The following is a 15,304-nucleotide window of genomic DNA, read 5'->3' as shown; positions in this document are numbered from 1 at the left end:
ATTCACAGCCTTACACTTCACATTGTTTCAGACATGGCCAGTTATTTTTACTTCTGAGTGCAGTGTAATCTCAATGTTACCAGCACACGTGATTATCTAGGCTGCAGATCTGTTACCAGGAACATCATACCTCATACTGCTACAGCTGACTCACTGTGGGGATTGATCTCTTCTGAAAAGTGCTGTGCACAACATCAATAACTTATATATACAAAAAACAATAGAAAACACCTGCCTGGTGAAACCCTGGCCTCAACAGAGCCAGTGCAGGCCAAGATCATTCTGCCATTTTGTGTAGTTATTTACCTATGAAATGTCTTTCAGGGAAGACTTTCAAGGTGGTTTTCTTTGTTACAATTCTAGTCTGTGTGATCCCTTTGCATATCAGCCCTCTGCAGTTCCATCTGACAACCACCCTAGTGAGTTTCCCATTTTTAGGGTCACCTATAAGCAGAGTGGGCCTGTTGGGGGCAGGTGAAACACAGACTGATGAGAACACATACATTCTCATGTCTCCTTTTTCTGCCTCTCCTGTTTTTTCAGATCAAAGCTGCTTTAAGTCAGTTATCTTAGCACAGGGCAGAAGCTGTGTTCTGTGCTGCCTCTGGATTCTCACACAGAACTGCTGAAAGGCTTTTTCCACTGCATTTCTTTGCAAACCTCCCAGAAATCTTTACCTCCTACTATTTGAGGACATACAGAGTCAAGGACACCATTACATCTTTCTTCATTCACATCTGTGTTTAAATAACATTACATTATACTGCCTTGCTTTGCCTTTTTACCTTTTTCCTTTTTTGTGATACATATGAGTAAAACTCACGCAGCAAAAGCAGAGATGGGGGTTGGGAGGAAGCCACTGATAACCTGTGCAGGTACTGATGTGGAGGGAGGATGACACAAACTTTAATGTAGCTCTGATTCAGCAACCTACCAGCTTGACAAGCCCATCTACACCAGTGCAAATTCCTAGGCACCTAGTCCCCACTTTCTTTTCTGGGCTATTCTCCAGTCCATGTTGCCATCAATTTTTTGACAAATTTGTTTTCAACCTGCTATAATGTTTATCTATTTCAATATTTATCTATTTATGATTTTAATTTTTCTCCTACATTCCACACAACAATCTGCTGCTGTTCCTTGATTCCTGTATAGCCCTGAACACTGTTACTGGTGCAATTTCTCCCATTTTCACTTTATTGCCAACATTTTCCTCATTTTAATTTGCTTTCTTCTTTCTTTAATATTTTTCCCATCCAGCAGCTAAGGTAGTATTTTCCTGCTTTTGTTTTGTCTTTTATTCCTGTCTGTTTATGTCTGTTATTTCCTCTTTTTTGCTCATTCTATTCTTTCTTCCCATTCACTTCCCCATGGCTGCACTGTTTGCTGTGTCTGGTAAATGGGCAGTCCCTCTCCTTCACCACTATTTCTGCTGGTTGCCAGGGAGACAGGCAGTGCAATAGGTGTCAGTTCTACATACAATTACCTGTGCAGGGAAGAGAACTGTGCCTTCAGCAGGGACAGCTGCCTACAGAAAACCTAAAAGGGACCAGCACTCAGGTCCCTTTTAGGAGCTTTGTGCTGGAAGGCTTGTATGCTAACAACTCTCTCCTGTTCACCTGCTCTGAGATGGCTTCTCTTTTCTTTACTAAAGTTACTTGGGTGTAAGCAATGAGAAGTCATCCCTTCTGAAGTAGTTTTAATGAAAAAGAAATAAAGTGTTTGAAGGAGACATTAAAATTGCTTTATTTTATTTTTAAAAATTTCTAACCTGCCCATCATCTGTTCTCAAAGAGCAAAGGACTCCTCTTTTATACCAATTTAAGATTTAAAGCAAGTTAATGTCACTGGAAAGGGCAGAATGTCTTGATTCTGACATTTCAGATACTATAAAATCTGCCTTCAGAATTTTACTCAACTGTTACTGATTTCTGTCCTTGAAAATAACATTTGTACTTTAGAAAATATCTACAAATACAGTAATATCTACAATACATATTTTATATAAATTCATAAACTTTTTGCACAGGACAATATATTAAAAAATACATAAACCTAACTTGAATATATGATGAAATAGAAAGCTTCCCTTTAGGAGGAAGTAGGGTATTATCCATTCCTTAAACACAAGGTGAAATTCTGACAACACACTTATCACAGATGACTATGCTGGACTCTTCCTTAACAATGCCAAAGGTAGCAGTAGGTTTTAAATCTATTTTTCTGGTCCATGTTCTTGAGGTCAGGAGGCTAGGTTTAAAACATGATTGCACTAGATTTGGAGGTATTTCCAATGAATATTTGATTTTGCTCTCAAATACTGTTGAATATAAACATGCTTGATTAACTTGCACAATTTTAAAGGTCCCAACTACATCTATGAGCCCATATAGCAGTAGTTTCCCTAAAACTTGAAAGTCTGACCCATTTGAGCATATCAATGGTTCTACTGCATTTGATAAGTAAATGACATTCAGCTGAGTAACACTGAAGAGTGGTGAGAGGAGCTCTAATCATAACTGACAATACACCAATAATACAAGCAGTCCAAACTGATTGCAAATTAACAATACATGTGCCTAAAAGCAGTATTTCAAACTATGTACCAAAAATTATGACCGTAGTTAGAAACTGGCTAGAATGGCCAGTCACAGCATAAGAACCTAGCAGGCCATATATTTGTATTTAGCCTAACACTTCAAAACCTAGCTCTAGGCTGTTTTGTCTTCCAAACATAGATAGAAGGCTGATCGATGCATGATGGTCTTTAATAGTCTTGTCATAAAACATGGGACACTTTGCTCTTTAAACATGGTGGAAAGTATAATTCCTCCTGTTTGCTTTATGGTTTGTTTTGCTCAGTGTTTTGGTTTTTTTTTCCTTTAACTTTGGAAAAGAAAATAATTATCTCTAGTGTTTCTATTCAATACTAAAAGTGTCAGACTTATCTGATGAGTTGACAGAATGTGTCAGTGTTTAGACTGAAGTGTTCACCATCTGTCTGAGGTTGTGGGCCTGACTGCCACTTAAAAAAAGGCATCATAGGGTAAATGATTTTGGAAGCCCACGATTTTTGAAAACTCATGATTTTGAATAGCAAGTATAATTTACAATTGTCAAGATTATTTACAATTCAACAATTTTAAGTTGGAATCACCATATGTACACATACATGCTGTGTCTATAACTTCTCCTAACACTCCTTCAAGCCCAGTTCACTTTCAGTTATTTACACATTTCTAGCATGTAGCCCTGGGCTTGGAATCTTTGATGATTTTAAAACACCATTCTAGATTTGGGATTTTTAAGCTTACAAGTGTCTACAGGCTATGAACTATTCTTGCTCCTTTTGTAAACTCCTACACATACAGACTGTGTACTTAGAACCTCAGCTCCTCTGAGCTCCAAAGAACAGACAGGTTATTACACCTTCAGACAGATGGAGAGAGGAAGGACAAACAGAACTGCATGGGCTTGTGAACTATACATTTCCATGATGTCCAGTTACTGATAAAATAATCTTCATTCTATCTGCCAATGGCAGTGTACATGTCTGTATCTAACCCTTTGGTGACTTTCCAAAAAAGTAACTGATACCTGGAATTAGATTTTGGAGGTTCATGGGAAAAGCTGCTGTGCTATATTTCTCTGCCAACCACACAAACTCCCAGATGCCTCATTGGTAGCTCTGTAGTTCAAAAAGGTGCAAGGAAAACAACAGCTTTTTTACAAATGCCAAGATCAAAACTGTTTTGGTGAATGAAGGACACATGGAGTCTCACACTTCTTCCTTGTGATGGCTCCCTCTCAAGCATTCTTTGTTTCAAGATAGGTGTCTCCCCTGGTATTTATTGTTAAGCAGTTCAAGCAGTCATGGAAAATATTTGACAAGGCTTGTTTGGTCCTTAAGCAAAGACAGAGGTGCTTTCAAGGTCTAGAATGATTCTATCAGCCTTGTGCTATTAGCCTTAATAAGGAAACAGGTGAGTAAATATTATGGTTTAAATGAAACTCATTCAGAGTTTCAAACAGGGAAAGGAACCTGGAATGAATTTGCAGAGGGGAGAAAACAAAACCTGAAAGAGATTGTCTGTCATAAATGGCATCAATTTCATTCATACTTATGTCAGAAGAAATGGAGGACAATTATTGCCTTCTTGGGCACTTGAAAGAGGGTGCAACATAATGGTTTACAAGACACGGTTCTTAATGGACAGATGATCTAGCTTCAGCTCCTTTGGGGGAACAAGGGAGAAAAAGCCTAAAATTCCCTAGACTTCATGCACCTGAAAAAGGCTGTCCTTTCCAGGATGATTCCTGTACTACCTAATTGGGTATATACACTCCCTTTCTCAGAAGGCTGAATCTTTCAAATACAGCTCTGCTCTCAGGGCAGACTGGCACAGGGTTTGTTATAGGGGCATGCCACTAAAAGTTCCAAACCATTCCCAATCCCAGTCGGGCTGTGAAACACAGCTCGGCCAGGAATTTTCACGTACGTGCTGAGTGCTGCTGACAATCAGAGAACTGAAACTGGAGAAAAGCTAACTAGCAGACTTCTCCCTAAAATTCCCATATTTGGCACTCTAGTGTACAATTATTAACAATCAAAAAAGATACTGGACAGTAAGGTATGAAAATCAATAGAGGGAACTTGACAATTCCTCTATTGGCAGAAAGAGTATGCCAAAATAAAACTGAACTCATGAGAACTTGTTTTATTGACAAAGATTTCTACAAGAGTACCAGGACAGCATCTGAAAAGTCTTATGCTACTGCAACTGTGCCTACTACAGAAACATACAGTTACATCCACACCAGTGAAACAGACAGGTCTTGGAGTGTCCACAGGCATCAGTTCCAGCTGGAATGGAATAACTCACATCTCAGTTATTAAGCTCCCCTCTAAAAAAAGGTTGCTTACATTCAAACTCCTAAGTAGGAATATTAACTCATCTGAATTAACACCTTTTTTCTTGCCCAGAATTATTTGGGAGACAATAAGCTGGCCCAAATGAAAACCACAACAGGCACCACTAATGAGCTCAAGCGCCGGTGGATGGTATCTGGCACTGATTGCACTGCTTGCTAGCAGAAGGCCAAACTGTGTGGGACAACTTGGTCAAGGGAATAATAACACCTTTCCACCAGGACAATGGGTTTGCTAGACTTTGAAAAGCAAGTGAAGATAACCTTTGCATACCCAAGAAACATCTAGAGAAATGGGAGGACAAGCTGCTGTATCTAGTGATCCCAAGCATTCAACTTTCAGCAGCAGCACAGAGGACACTGTGTCAGCTGTCATTAGAGCTAGAGGATTTAATTTAGATCTTGTTCAGTACATTGCTGGAGATCCTGAAATGAATTTATTTAAATTAAAAAATCCAATTATTAAACTGTCTTTAATTTACTTTGTACTTGAGTGCTTCTGTATTTAGTTTTGTACAGTGCTTTCAAGTTCTGAGACAAAAAGAAATACAAGTTGTATCTTTATGAATCTCTTGGAGGCATCAGAGAGAACTATTTTATATGAAAGATTTACTAGTATAAAGTGACCTTAGGTGCCTGGTAGAGATAAATTTCAGATAATTATTCCTTGTAACCTAGCCTAATATGAACCCTGATGTTGGGAAGCATTAATGAAAAAGATTAAAATTATTAAATTCATTAATGTTAGCATTGTCTTCATTGATACTCTTGAAAAGCAAAGTTACTGTTTGGAAAAACAAAATAACTTTTCAGCTGGATTAAGTCTCAAAATCTGTATCATTAATACTAGCTTCTAATGCCAAATATGAAACAGACTAAAACTTTAATTCTGCTGTACAGTTTCACAGATCAAATCCTTTCAGATGAAAACTAAAATAGTAAGTTGGAAAACTCACATATAAATAACCCCCAAAATACATTTAGATTTAAATTAGGTTCAAATTTTTTTTGTGGTAAAACTCTCATTAGAAGAATGTCTCAAGAAAATTTCTAATAGTAATATTTATTCACATTAAAACAAACATATGATGGTCCTACGTGTTGTTTAAACAGAGGAACACCACAGGAAGAGAGAAAAGAGTTCACATCTAACATCCTGAAGGCTTCCCAAGTTACTCTGGACTTGGAAGGACTTCAGAGGTCTCCCTTTGAGGTTTACAAAGATGGCTGGCAATATCTTCAGTTCCAAGTACCCGAAAGAATGCTTTGGCTTCCCACCTCAGAAGTTAAAACCAGTTTTACAAAAGTAATGTACTAAAAAAAAAAAAGTACTACAAAGAAGAATATTCCACAACAAAAAATAAACTACCTAAACAACAATAAAAAAGCCCAATCCCAAATGTCCTTAAGTCTTTACGTGGAGTTCCAACCCACAGAAAGAAGAAGGAAGATGGAAATAGGGACAAAAAACCCTTCCTATTGCATAGCATATTTTAGGTGATCTTTTAGAGGCTTTTCTGACTTCTGTAGCTTTAGAACTTATTCAAATAGATGTAGGGCTACGAAAACTAGCACTGATTTTATTAAAGCCTTTTGTAATTCCCAGGTTCTGCTCCCCTCTGTGCCAGCCACACAAACTATGCACCAGCACAGTATGGCAGCTATCAAGGCTGACTGGAGGGATCTCTGCTGCTCACTTTTAACTTTACAGCTATGTATGAAAATTCACATTATCAAAACCAATTTTTTTAATAGTAGGACTTTTACATTAATCATATCCAATTTTTAATTTCTTATATAATACAACTTTAATATTTGAAATCTGTTGCAAAACACAGAACATTCACTAACCAGATCAGAAAGAGAAGGTCACCTGCAGCACTCATACACAGACATCTTCAAGCAAGCCCAGAATAAAATACCTTCAAGCCTGGGAGTCCACCAGCCAAAAGAAAGACCACCTTTTTAGTAAGGCAAAGGACCTTACAGCCTCCAAGTTACCTCTATAATGTAGACATTTCTTTTTTATCAAATGCTAATGCAGGTATTTAGAAAAGTCCATCCTCGTGAATTACGGACATACAGTAAATTGCTGATACAAAAGGGAAAAAGTCTGAAGTGACTTTTTCCATAATTATTAATTTAAATATTTTAAGCCTCTAAAAAAGATCGGCATTCTAATATTTAAGAAAACATCCCACACCTTGGTAGAGTTAATTTATTACCTGATGGTACTTCTTGAGTATGTTGTGCATTTCTGCTACATCTTCACTTGTTATAGTTTTGATGATATATCTTTTGTCGTAAGATGTATGAAAGCGGGCACCACTGCGTGCTTGGGAATCATTGGCAAGGGGTGCACTTCTTGTCAATGAATTCTGTCAATTGATTTAAAACAAAAAAAGCATCAAGTCAGACAGGAGTACGTAACTTTTATTTAGAGCACATATAAACAATTTACACTTATTTTAAAATATTTTTCAATACATTTGCACCAAGCTGAATTCTGAAAAGCACATATTCACACACTACATTATCTTGAGAAAACAATTCAAAAATATTCTGAGAAGAAAAGCATGTTTGAGGAGGAAGGTATTGCTCATCAGTGGTTCAAAACCCATCCTCAATATTTAATAAGAATTTATTGGACATTGGTAGACGTATATTATCAGCTTTGGGGAAGAAAACATACAGTAATTAAAATCCAGAAGGAATACTGCATTACACCACAATAATTATAAAGAGATGATTCATCCATAGTTATAGTTTCACTTAACACTTAGTGGGATTTGTTCTTGAGACAGTGTCATCTGGTACATAACCAAGATCACAGTTACATTTCTGAGTTCTAGTACCAGAGCTATTTCAATGATTTCATATCTAGAGTTAGGCAAATAACATTGTACAATACCCGCTTTTGTAGAATAAACCTACCTCCATACTGTCTCAAGAGGAGAAAATTAGTTAATGACTGTACAGCATTTAGAAGAGAGATTAGGGACTATTTTTAGAGTGAAGTTTAAAATTACTGGTGCTTCAACAGAAGAAAGCGAAGCCTTCTGCTTTTTTCAGAGAATAAATAGTATCTAGGTTAGATTTCTTTATACTTACAAAAACAACCCCGAAAAAATTAGAAGAAATATAACAACTTTTTGCCTGGAAACATCTTTCTTTACCAATAAGAACATATGCCAATTGTTATACACTTGAATTGCACAAAAAAAAAAGTAGTAACAGCAGCAACACAGCCATGAGAAAACAACGATGTTTTGGACCCCTTGTGTATTTCCATAAATATGAACATACTCTGAAAAGATTAAACAAGTTAATGATAGACTACTGGAACACTTCTATGTTTATGAAACAAACTTGCAGTAACCATCTGGTATATCCCTACTGGTAGCAGAAAACCTCAGCTCCTGCTATGCTTCCTCATTGTACCATGCTGCACAAACAGCTCTTGTTAAATTGAAATACACCTCCCTTCTTTCCACATTCACATAGCCTAATGTTCTCCCTGCTAGGTGAAAAGCCATTTTACGTTCAAATATAATTTAAATAAAATGTTATATATAAATGCATACATTGCAGATTCCTAAACAGCAAAAGTTCAGCTCCAAGTTACAGAATGAATGTTTGTGTGGTTCATGTTGTGACCATGAACTAAGTCACGAAAGAGATTTGCACTAGAAGAACAATGATGCTCTGAGAGAGCTATTACCAATACACTCCATCTACCACATTCAGGTACCAAAACCCACACAACCTAATGTTTGTAGGACTTCTGTTTTACTTGGAGGTTTTAACCATTGGTAAATCTGTTTACATGCTCTATGGACTTCAGCAGGAGCTGGACATGCAGGTTCAAACCCTGCAACAGAAGGTCAGTAATTACTATAAAGTAATAACCTCAACCAAGAAATTAGGGTAACCATAGGCCCCAGTTTAAGAAGACACTTGAACACATACAATTATGTCTCTATATTTTGGAGATTCATTGATTTCAATAGGCCTTCAAGCATTGTTTAATTTATCCCAACTGTGGGGTGCTTTCTGAAATCAATTTAACATGAAATAAAACCATTTTCCCACAAGGTTACCTAGTTCAACAGAAATACTCATGAGTAGTGGGAATAACAGTAAATCACGTAAAAGCACACAGCTCTACAAGGGCTTATTAGAATGAAAACCTTAATTATGACTGTAGGAGAAATAAATCTTTTGCACCTCTTTCTATATATTTCTAGGCTTGTACAATGAACCAGAGTAATTACTGATGTCTATGATAAAAAGTGACATCTTTCTCTATTATCCTCTCTACTCAGTAATGAATGAAAGGATGTGGGTGCTTCTTTAAGGTTTATAAATCAACATTTTTTTCTAGACTAATCAGAAGAGAGCTTTAGGGACACTACTGCAGACATTGCAGTTCCTTCTCTGCACTGGCTGTTGGACAGTCAGTTTTAACAAACATATGTCCTGATACACCATCACCTCACACAGTATTGAGATCATAGAGAATTCAAGTATTACAGCAGTTTTCTTTGCCTGTTTTCAGATTTTTTTCTGTTGAAATTGATTTCCCACCACTCCATTACTGAAAAGTTTTAATGTATTGAAGTCTATTCAAGGAAACAAGTATTATAAACTGATTAAATTTTCTTAATGCTACACTTGATACCAGCACTCCATTAATTTTCAAATTGAATTGTGGAGGTAGTGGTAGAAACTCTTTGTGCTCTACAGTCAGAAATTAGTTTTGTTTCCAGGCCTATATTTAATAGTTCAAGATGAAGAGCCGATAATAAAAGTTAAGATCAAAAAAGAAGTACAAATTCAGTTGCCTTCATCACAAATTGAAAATATAACGTAATGTAATGATTATTTTTAATTTTAAAAAGAAGTGAACATATGGGTAACCATTAGTGTATGTAATGAATTAAACTACTGCTAAGATATTCAGCTATAATTCAGTTAGTAATAATAAAGGCTACTGAGTAATTACTTGTTATTGTTCCCAGCAGAAAAGAGTACATTATTCTGAGGTTAACTATTGCAATAAAGCAGTAACCACAGTATTTTGAATGTATTTTTCCCACAGAACTCTAGTCTTCGGACTATAATCCATACAATATAAACCTTGAAAGCAATTAACCTGGCAGGAGACTTAAGTTGTTTAGCTATAAAAAGCTGCAAAAGAGGGTATTGGCTGGTCAGCCACTAAACATCTGAAGGAGGAGAAGAAGGAAAATGTGAAGTACATGAACTCAAGGTTTCAAGTACTCTTAAGGCGTATTTTAATATCCTTCATGAATAGATTTTCATATTTGAGTGAAACACAGGCCTGGGTTGTACTTGATATAAAAGAGATGCTAGTTGAATGGACATTAGAAAATGTGATGCACACCTACAAGAAGATCCAGAAGAAAGATCTAGGGAAGTACAGGTCTGTCAGTCTGACCTTGGTGCCAGGGAAGGTCATGGAGCAGATCCTCTTGAGTGCCATCACACAGCACACACAGGACAGCCAGGGGATCAGGCCCAGGCAGCACAGGTTTGTGAAAGGCAGGTCCTGCTTGCCTGACCTAATCTCCTTTTCTGTGATAAGATGACCACTTAGTGGATGGGTGAAAGGCTGTGGATGTGCCTACCTGGACTTCAGGAAAGCCTTGGCCACCACTCACAGCATCTCCTGCAGGAACTGGCTGCTCATGGCTTGGCTGGGGCTCCGTGGGATGGGTGTGAAGCTGTTGGCACGGCCGGGCCCAGAGGCTGCTGGTGAATGGAATTGCAGCCAGCAGTGCTGCCCAGGGCTCAGTGCTGGCACAGCTCTGTTCAATGTCTTTATCAATGACCCACATCAGGGGATCCAGGGCACCCTCAGGCAGCCTGCAGACACAGCGAGCTGGGTGGCAGTGTTGAGCTGCTGGAGGGCAGGAAGGCTCTGCAGGGGCATCTGCACAGGCTGCACTGATGGGGAGAGCCCAGAGCTCTGAGGTCCAACAAGGCCGAGTGCCTGGGCCTGCTCCTGCCCTTGCTCACAACAACCCCTGCAGCTACAGCCTGGGGCAGAGTGGCTGCAAAGATGCCTGGAGGGAAAGGTGCTGGGGGTGCTGCTCAACAGCAGCTGAACATGAGCCACAGAGTGCCCAGGTGGCCAAGAGGCCAATGGCATCCTGGCCTGGCTCAGCAATGGAGTGGCAGCAGGGCCAGGGCAGAGATCATCCATCCCCTGTACTTGGCACTGGTGAGGCCACACCTCAAATCCGGGTTCAGCTCTGTGCCCCTCACTACAAGAAAGGCATTGAGGTGCTGGGGAGAGCACAATGGAGCTGGGGAAGGGTCTGGAGCACAAATCTGATGAGGAGAAGCTGAGGGAGCTGGGGATGTTTAGCTGAAGAAAAAGAGACTCAGGGGTGACATTATCACTCTCTACAACTGCCTGGAAGGAGGGTGCAGCCAGGTGGGAGTCAGTCTCTTCTCCCAGGTAATAAGCAAAAGGACAAGAGGAAATGGCTTGAGGTTGCCTTCATCTAAACAGATCCCTGTTTTTCCAGCAGTAGCTTTTTCCTCCCCTAATGAAAATTTATTCTGCCTGATTGCTAGCTATAATGAAAATCAATTTGCAAATACAACTATCATACCAAAAATGTTGCTAACAAGAAAATACATCTCTGGATAATTATTTAGCTGCACTTTACTTTTTATTAATGCTTTAATGGGTTACAGATAGTGATGCATTTATTTTTTAGTAGGTGGTTATTTTATTAGTAGTTATCTATATCAAGATTAATTAAGAATGCACATAGCTATCATTTTACCACATGCATATTAATTTGTCAGAATAAACCAACCAACTTCATGCTAAGCAGCATCTTTCCATACATGCACAGATAACCCAAGTGCCCTCTCTACAATACTTTGACTACTAATAAATTAAGAGCAAATGTTTAAACATTAAACATGTTTAAATAAAAAACAACCTCTACTTAAACCTTTAATTAAATTAAAGTCTTTGAGGCTTTATTTTTACCAACTCCCCACTCTTGTGATAGCTCTCTCAATACAATGCACTTTTCAGGTACAGAATGCAGTTACTTGTAACTTTAAAAGCAGATAGAACATAGAAGACATTTAATATTACTATTTTCTGTGTTTTCTTTTGATACTTGCCCAAGTTTGTTAAATAAGTGTGGTTTAAAAAGCAGAAAAAAGAAATCTAATTATATCATATTGTGCAGATTACTAGTAATTGCCACTTTCTTGTGTTGATAAATACATAGCTGAGTTTTGTCAGTAGATTACAGTAGATTATTCTATTTGCAATGGCTAATTCTCCCTTCTGTGAAGAGAGAAAAGTTCAAATTCCTTCTCAAGTAAACCTTCCAGGTACCTTGCAAAATACCCCATCTCTCAACTATACTAGTTATACTTGTTTATAGATAGAAATCAGTCTTCAGTAAAACACATCTACTGTTGCCTGGTGATGACAAGAACAAATCTTTAACTAGAGGGATAACAAGAATTGGCTCCACTGGCAAATCATCATTAACAAGTAAGATTAAGAAACAGCTTCACTGAAAGGATCAAACTAGGAGATTTTAGGGTCCTCAAAGAGGAAACTCTATGGCTTTTAAAATCTACTATGATTTTTCCCTTTTGATGTAGGTGAAGCTAACTTACCTGTGGGACTCAGACTGTTCAGGCATCTCATTGAGCCAAATATTAACATTAACACTACAAACATTAACAACACTAATATTAACTAAGTTAACAGTACATGTTTTGGAATTGAAGAGATTCCTCATTAGAAAATGTTTCCTTTGTAATTTAAGACACTAAATGGCCAAGAAGGTCCTACACTTAAGCCACTTTGAAGCACAGATATTAGAAAACCTACAACTAGTAAGAAATATTAGAAACACCACATGTGGTATCAGATTTCACTTTTAAGTTAGACTTTATATATATCCAGATATGTTAACAATTTTAACTTACTCTGGGGTTATCTTGTGCAAGTTTTTAAGATCTTAAGGCAGACAATAATAAGAAAGTTACGCAGTCGTGCTCATTAGACAGACTAAAACCACACATTTATTTGAGTTGTACTGCCCTGTTGTTCAGACAGCTATTGGTCACATTGTATAGACTCTCCTCTTACTGTTGAATGCAGTTTTGAGATACAAATGGTAGCTTCTGGGATCCAGACAGCTTTTGCCAGAACACACAGATAAATTTCAGTGATGACTTGTATGAAAAGTAAGAAAGATAAGTTACACTGTAGACATCTGTGCACAAATTCCTTGGAAGCAAAGCTAATTGAACCTGCCTAAAGAGAGCAAGCTGTAGGCCCTTTCCTCTGCTTGAATCCTGGAGGAAATTCAGCTAAGAGAGACCCACTGGGGTCCCTGGCAGAAATGGCTCCTTCTTAAGTGAGGCATCTCTAGTGGACTAGGGAGGAAATAAATAATAAAACACAAGCAACTCCCTTTTCCAAAAGGAAAATATAAATGAGGTTGAGGGAGGGAGAAAGGAGAGACACAGAGAGAGAGATCATGGTAAATACCAGATTGAATTCCCTCTGGCTCTGCTTCTTAATTAGGGGAAGTCTAAGTGGAATATGAACAGATGGGAAATGAGCCACTCCTCACTTAGCACAGACAGATCTATGAGCCACAAAGCCAGAACAGGGAGGATATCCTTCAAAAAATGAAGAGACACAAAAAATGCCCAACTCTTACCCTCCAAGAGACACAGGTTTGATGCTGTAACAACCCTTGTACCATCACTTTGCTAGGACACAGCTGTGTCCCTACTGTGCCAGGAGCCAGCAGAGCATGTCTCTAGCTGTACAACATTGGAGGTATTAGCCCCATTAAGTTAATAAAAATCAGCTACTTATACAATAGCATTAGTGAGCTCAAAATTCAAAGTAGTAAGGGTCACATTGCCCTGTACCCTTCAGATTTTCCCAGCCTTCTCCAACTCTTCCATGGTGTGCCTTGGATCTCTGGCACAATTAAAACATCTGTCAGCCAGGCATACCCTGTTCCACTTAACAGCTTCACTTAGCAACTCCCTGCAAGTCTCCTGCTCGAGTGTGCCAATTCCCCATCCACTTCTCATTTGTGAAGTTTTAATCTTGTGCCTGCTGGTTTTTGGTCTCAGGAGAAAGAAAAGGTTTTGTACTTTTAAAGTGTGAATACTTTCATGAGGTCATTTAAAGACCTAAATTACTTGTGTAATTACTTATACAACTGAGACACATTTAACATGCCAAACTCACAGATACCTCTACTAGATAAATTTCTCCATACATTCCTCTCTTTCTCAAATAGTTTCCCTCTGACAAGTCACTGTCTGGAAGCTTAAGTGCCCTTACATAAATGAATATATTAAAAAAACCCAAAACATCCATACTGCATCGACTAGCAGGCAACTAGAAATATTCATTTCATCTTCAGTGCTGAGAAGCTACAAATCACAAAGAATTTGTCCCATACACATAATTAATGTTTAATAAAATAATAAAAATAAAAAAAGCTTTAAATATAAATTACTGAAAGCTACACCATTTACTAGCACTTAGCTTCCCAGAGAATTCTTGAGAAAAAAAAGTTAATGAGCACACCAAATTACATGTCATCATTTCACCCAAAACCAGGATATCGTTCAGCAAATTACCTAAAAGATTGTTTAATTTTACTATAGACTCACTCTCTCTTCTTTCCCAAACCCTCAGCATTCTGCACAGAGTTTTATTCCCTACAACAAACATCTAACAGGTAATGAAAAAGGTTTTTTCCACAGGTGGTTTTAGGACATGATCTACAATTCTTTGACATTCACAGGAGCTTCTTCTGGAGATCTCAACAAAATTTCATGAATTAGAATCCAACAGAACTGCTTCCATCAGAAGCTATTTTATTTCACCCAGCACTTCCTAAACTGAACTCCAATCTCTACTTTTGGATTAGGTAAGTTCCAGAAAGGCAGTCCTGATTTTTTCTATCTTCAAAACACCAAGAACCACCACAACAGTTTTTCTAGTATTTAGCCATTTGTGTTGTTGGAAAGGTGAGTTTAATTCTGAATTTTAATTATTTTCTTCTCTGGTCATTCATATTTATTCCTAAGTACCTAAAGATATTCACACAGTACTTACTTCTTAACTCTAATTTTGCAAGTGCAGCAGGTCAGACTCTGTCACTCCCAACCAAATGGCATTTTCTATGTCCTTAAATTCCTTTGACACTTTTCTAGTATTTTTTCTACATCCAAATTTAAACTTCCTTTTTTAAAGACTGCTAGCACCAAAACTATATATAGTATTAGCTTCAGGTATAAAAACAGATGTCAAAAAGAAGTTAGAACT

The 15,304-nt window shown here is 37.8% G+C and overlaps 1 protein-coding gene across 2 annotated transcripts in view; it reads right to left on the bottom strand.

Moving 5' to 3' along the window:
- The window catches only part of PIP4K2A (phosphatidylinositol-5-phosphate 4-kinase type 2 alpha), a 107,605-nt gene that overhangs the window by 26,030 nt on the left and 66,271 nt on the right, over positions 1–15,304 (bottom strand). For both annotated transcript variants that reach the window (XM_036406312.2, XM_036406314.2), the window contains exon 4: positions 7,155–7,307. In XM_036406312.2, coding sequence (XP_036262205.1) covers positions 7,155–7,307 — 153 coding nt within the window. The remainder of the gene's footprint in view (positions 1–7,154; positions 7,308–15,304) is intronic.

Source organism: Molothrus ater, chromosome 1, assembly GCF_012460135.2.
Source record: "Molothrus ater isolate BHLD 08-10-18 breed brown headed cowbird chromosome 1, BPBGC_Mater_1.1, whole genome shotgun sequence".
Taxonomy (NCBI): domain Eukaryota; kingdom Metazoa; phylum Chordata; class Aves; order Passeriformes; family Icteridae; genus Molothrus; species Molothrus ater.
This window is presented reverse-complemented; position numbering and strand designations above follow the sequence as displayed.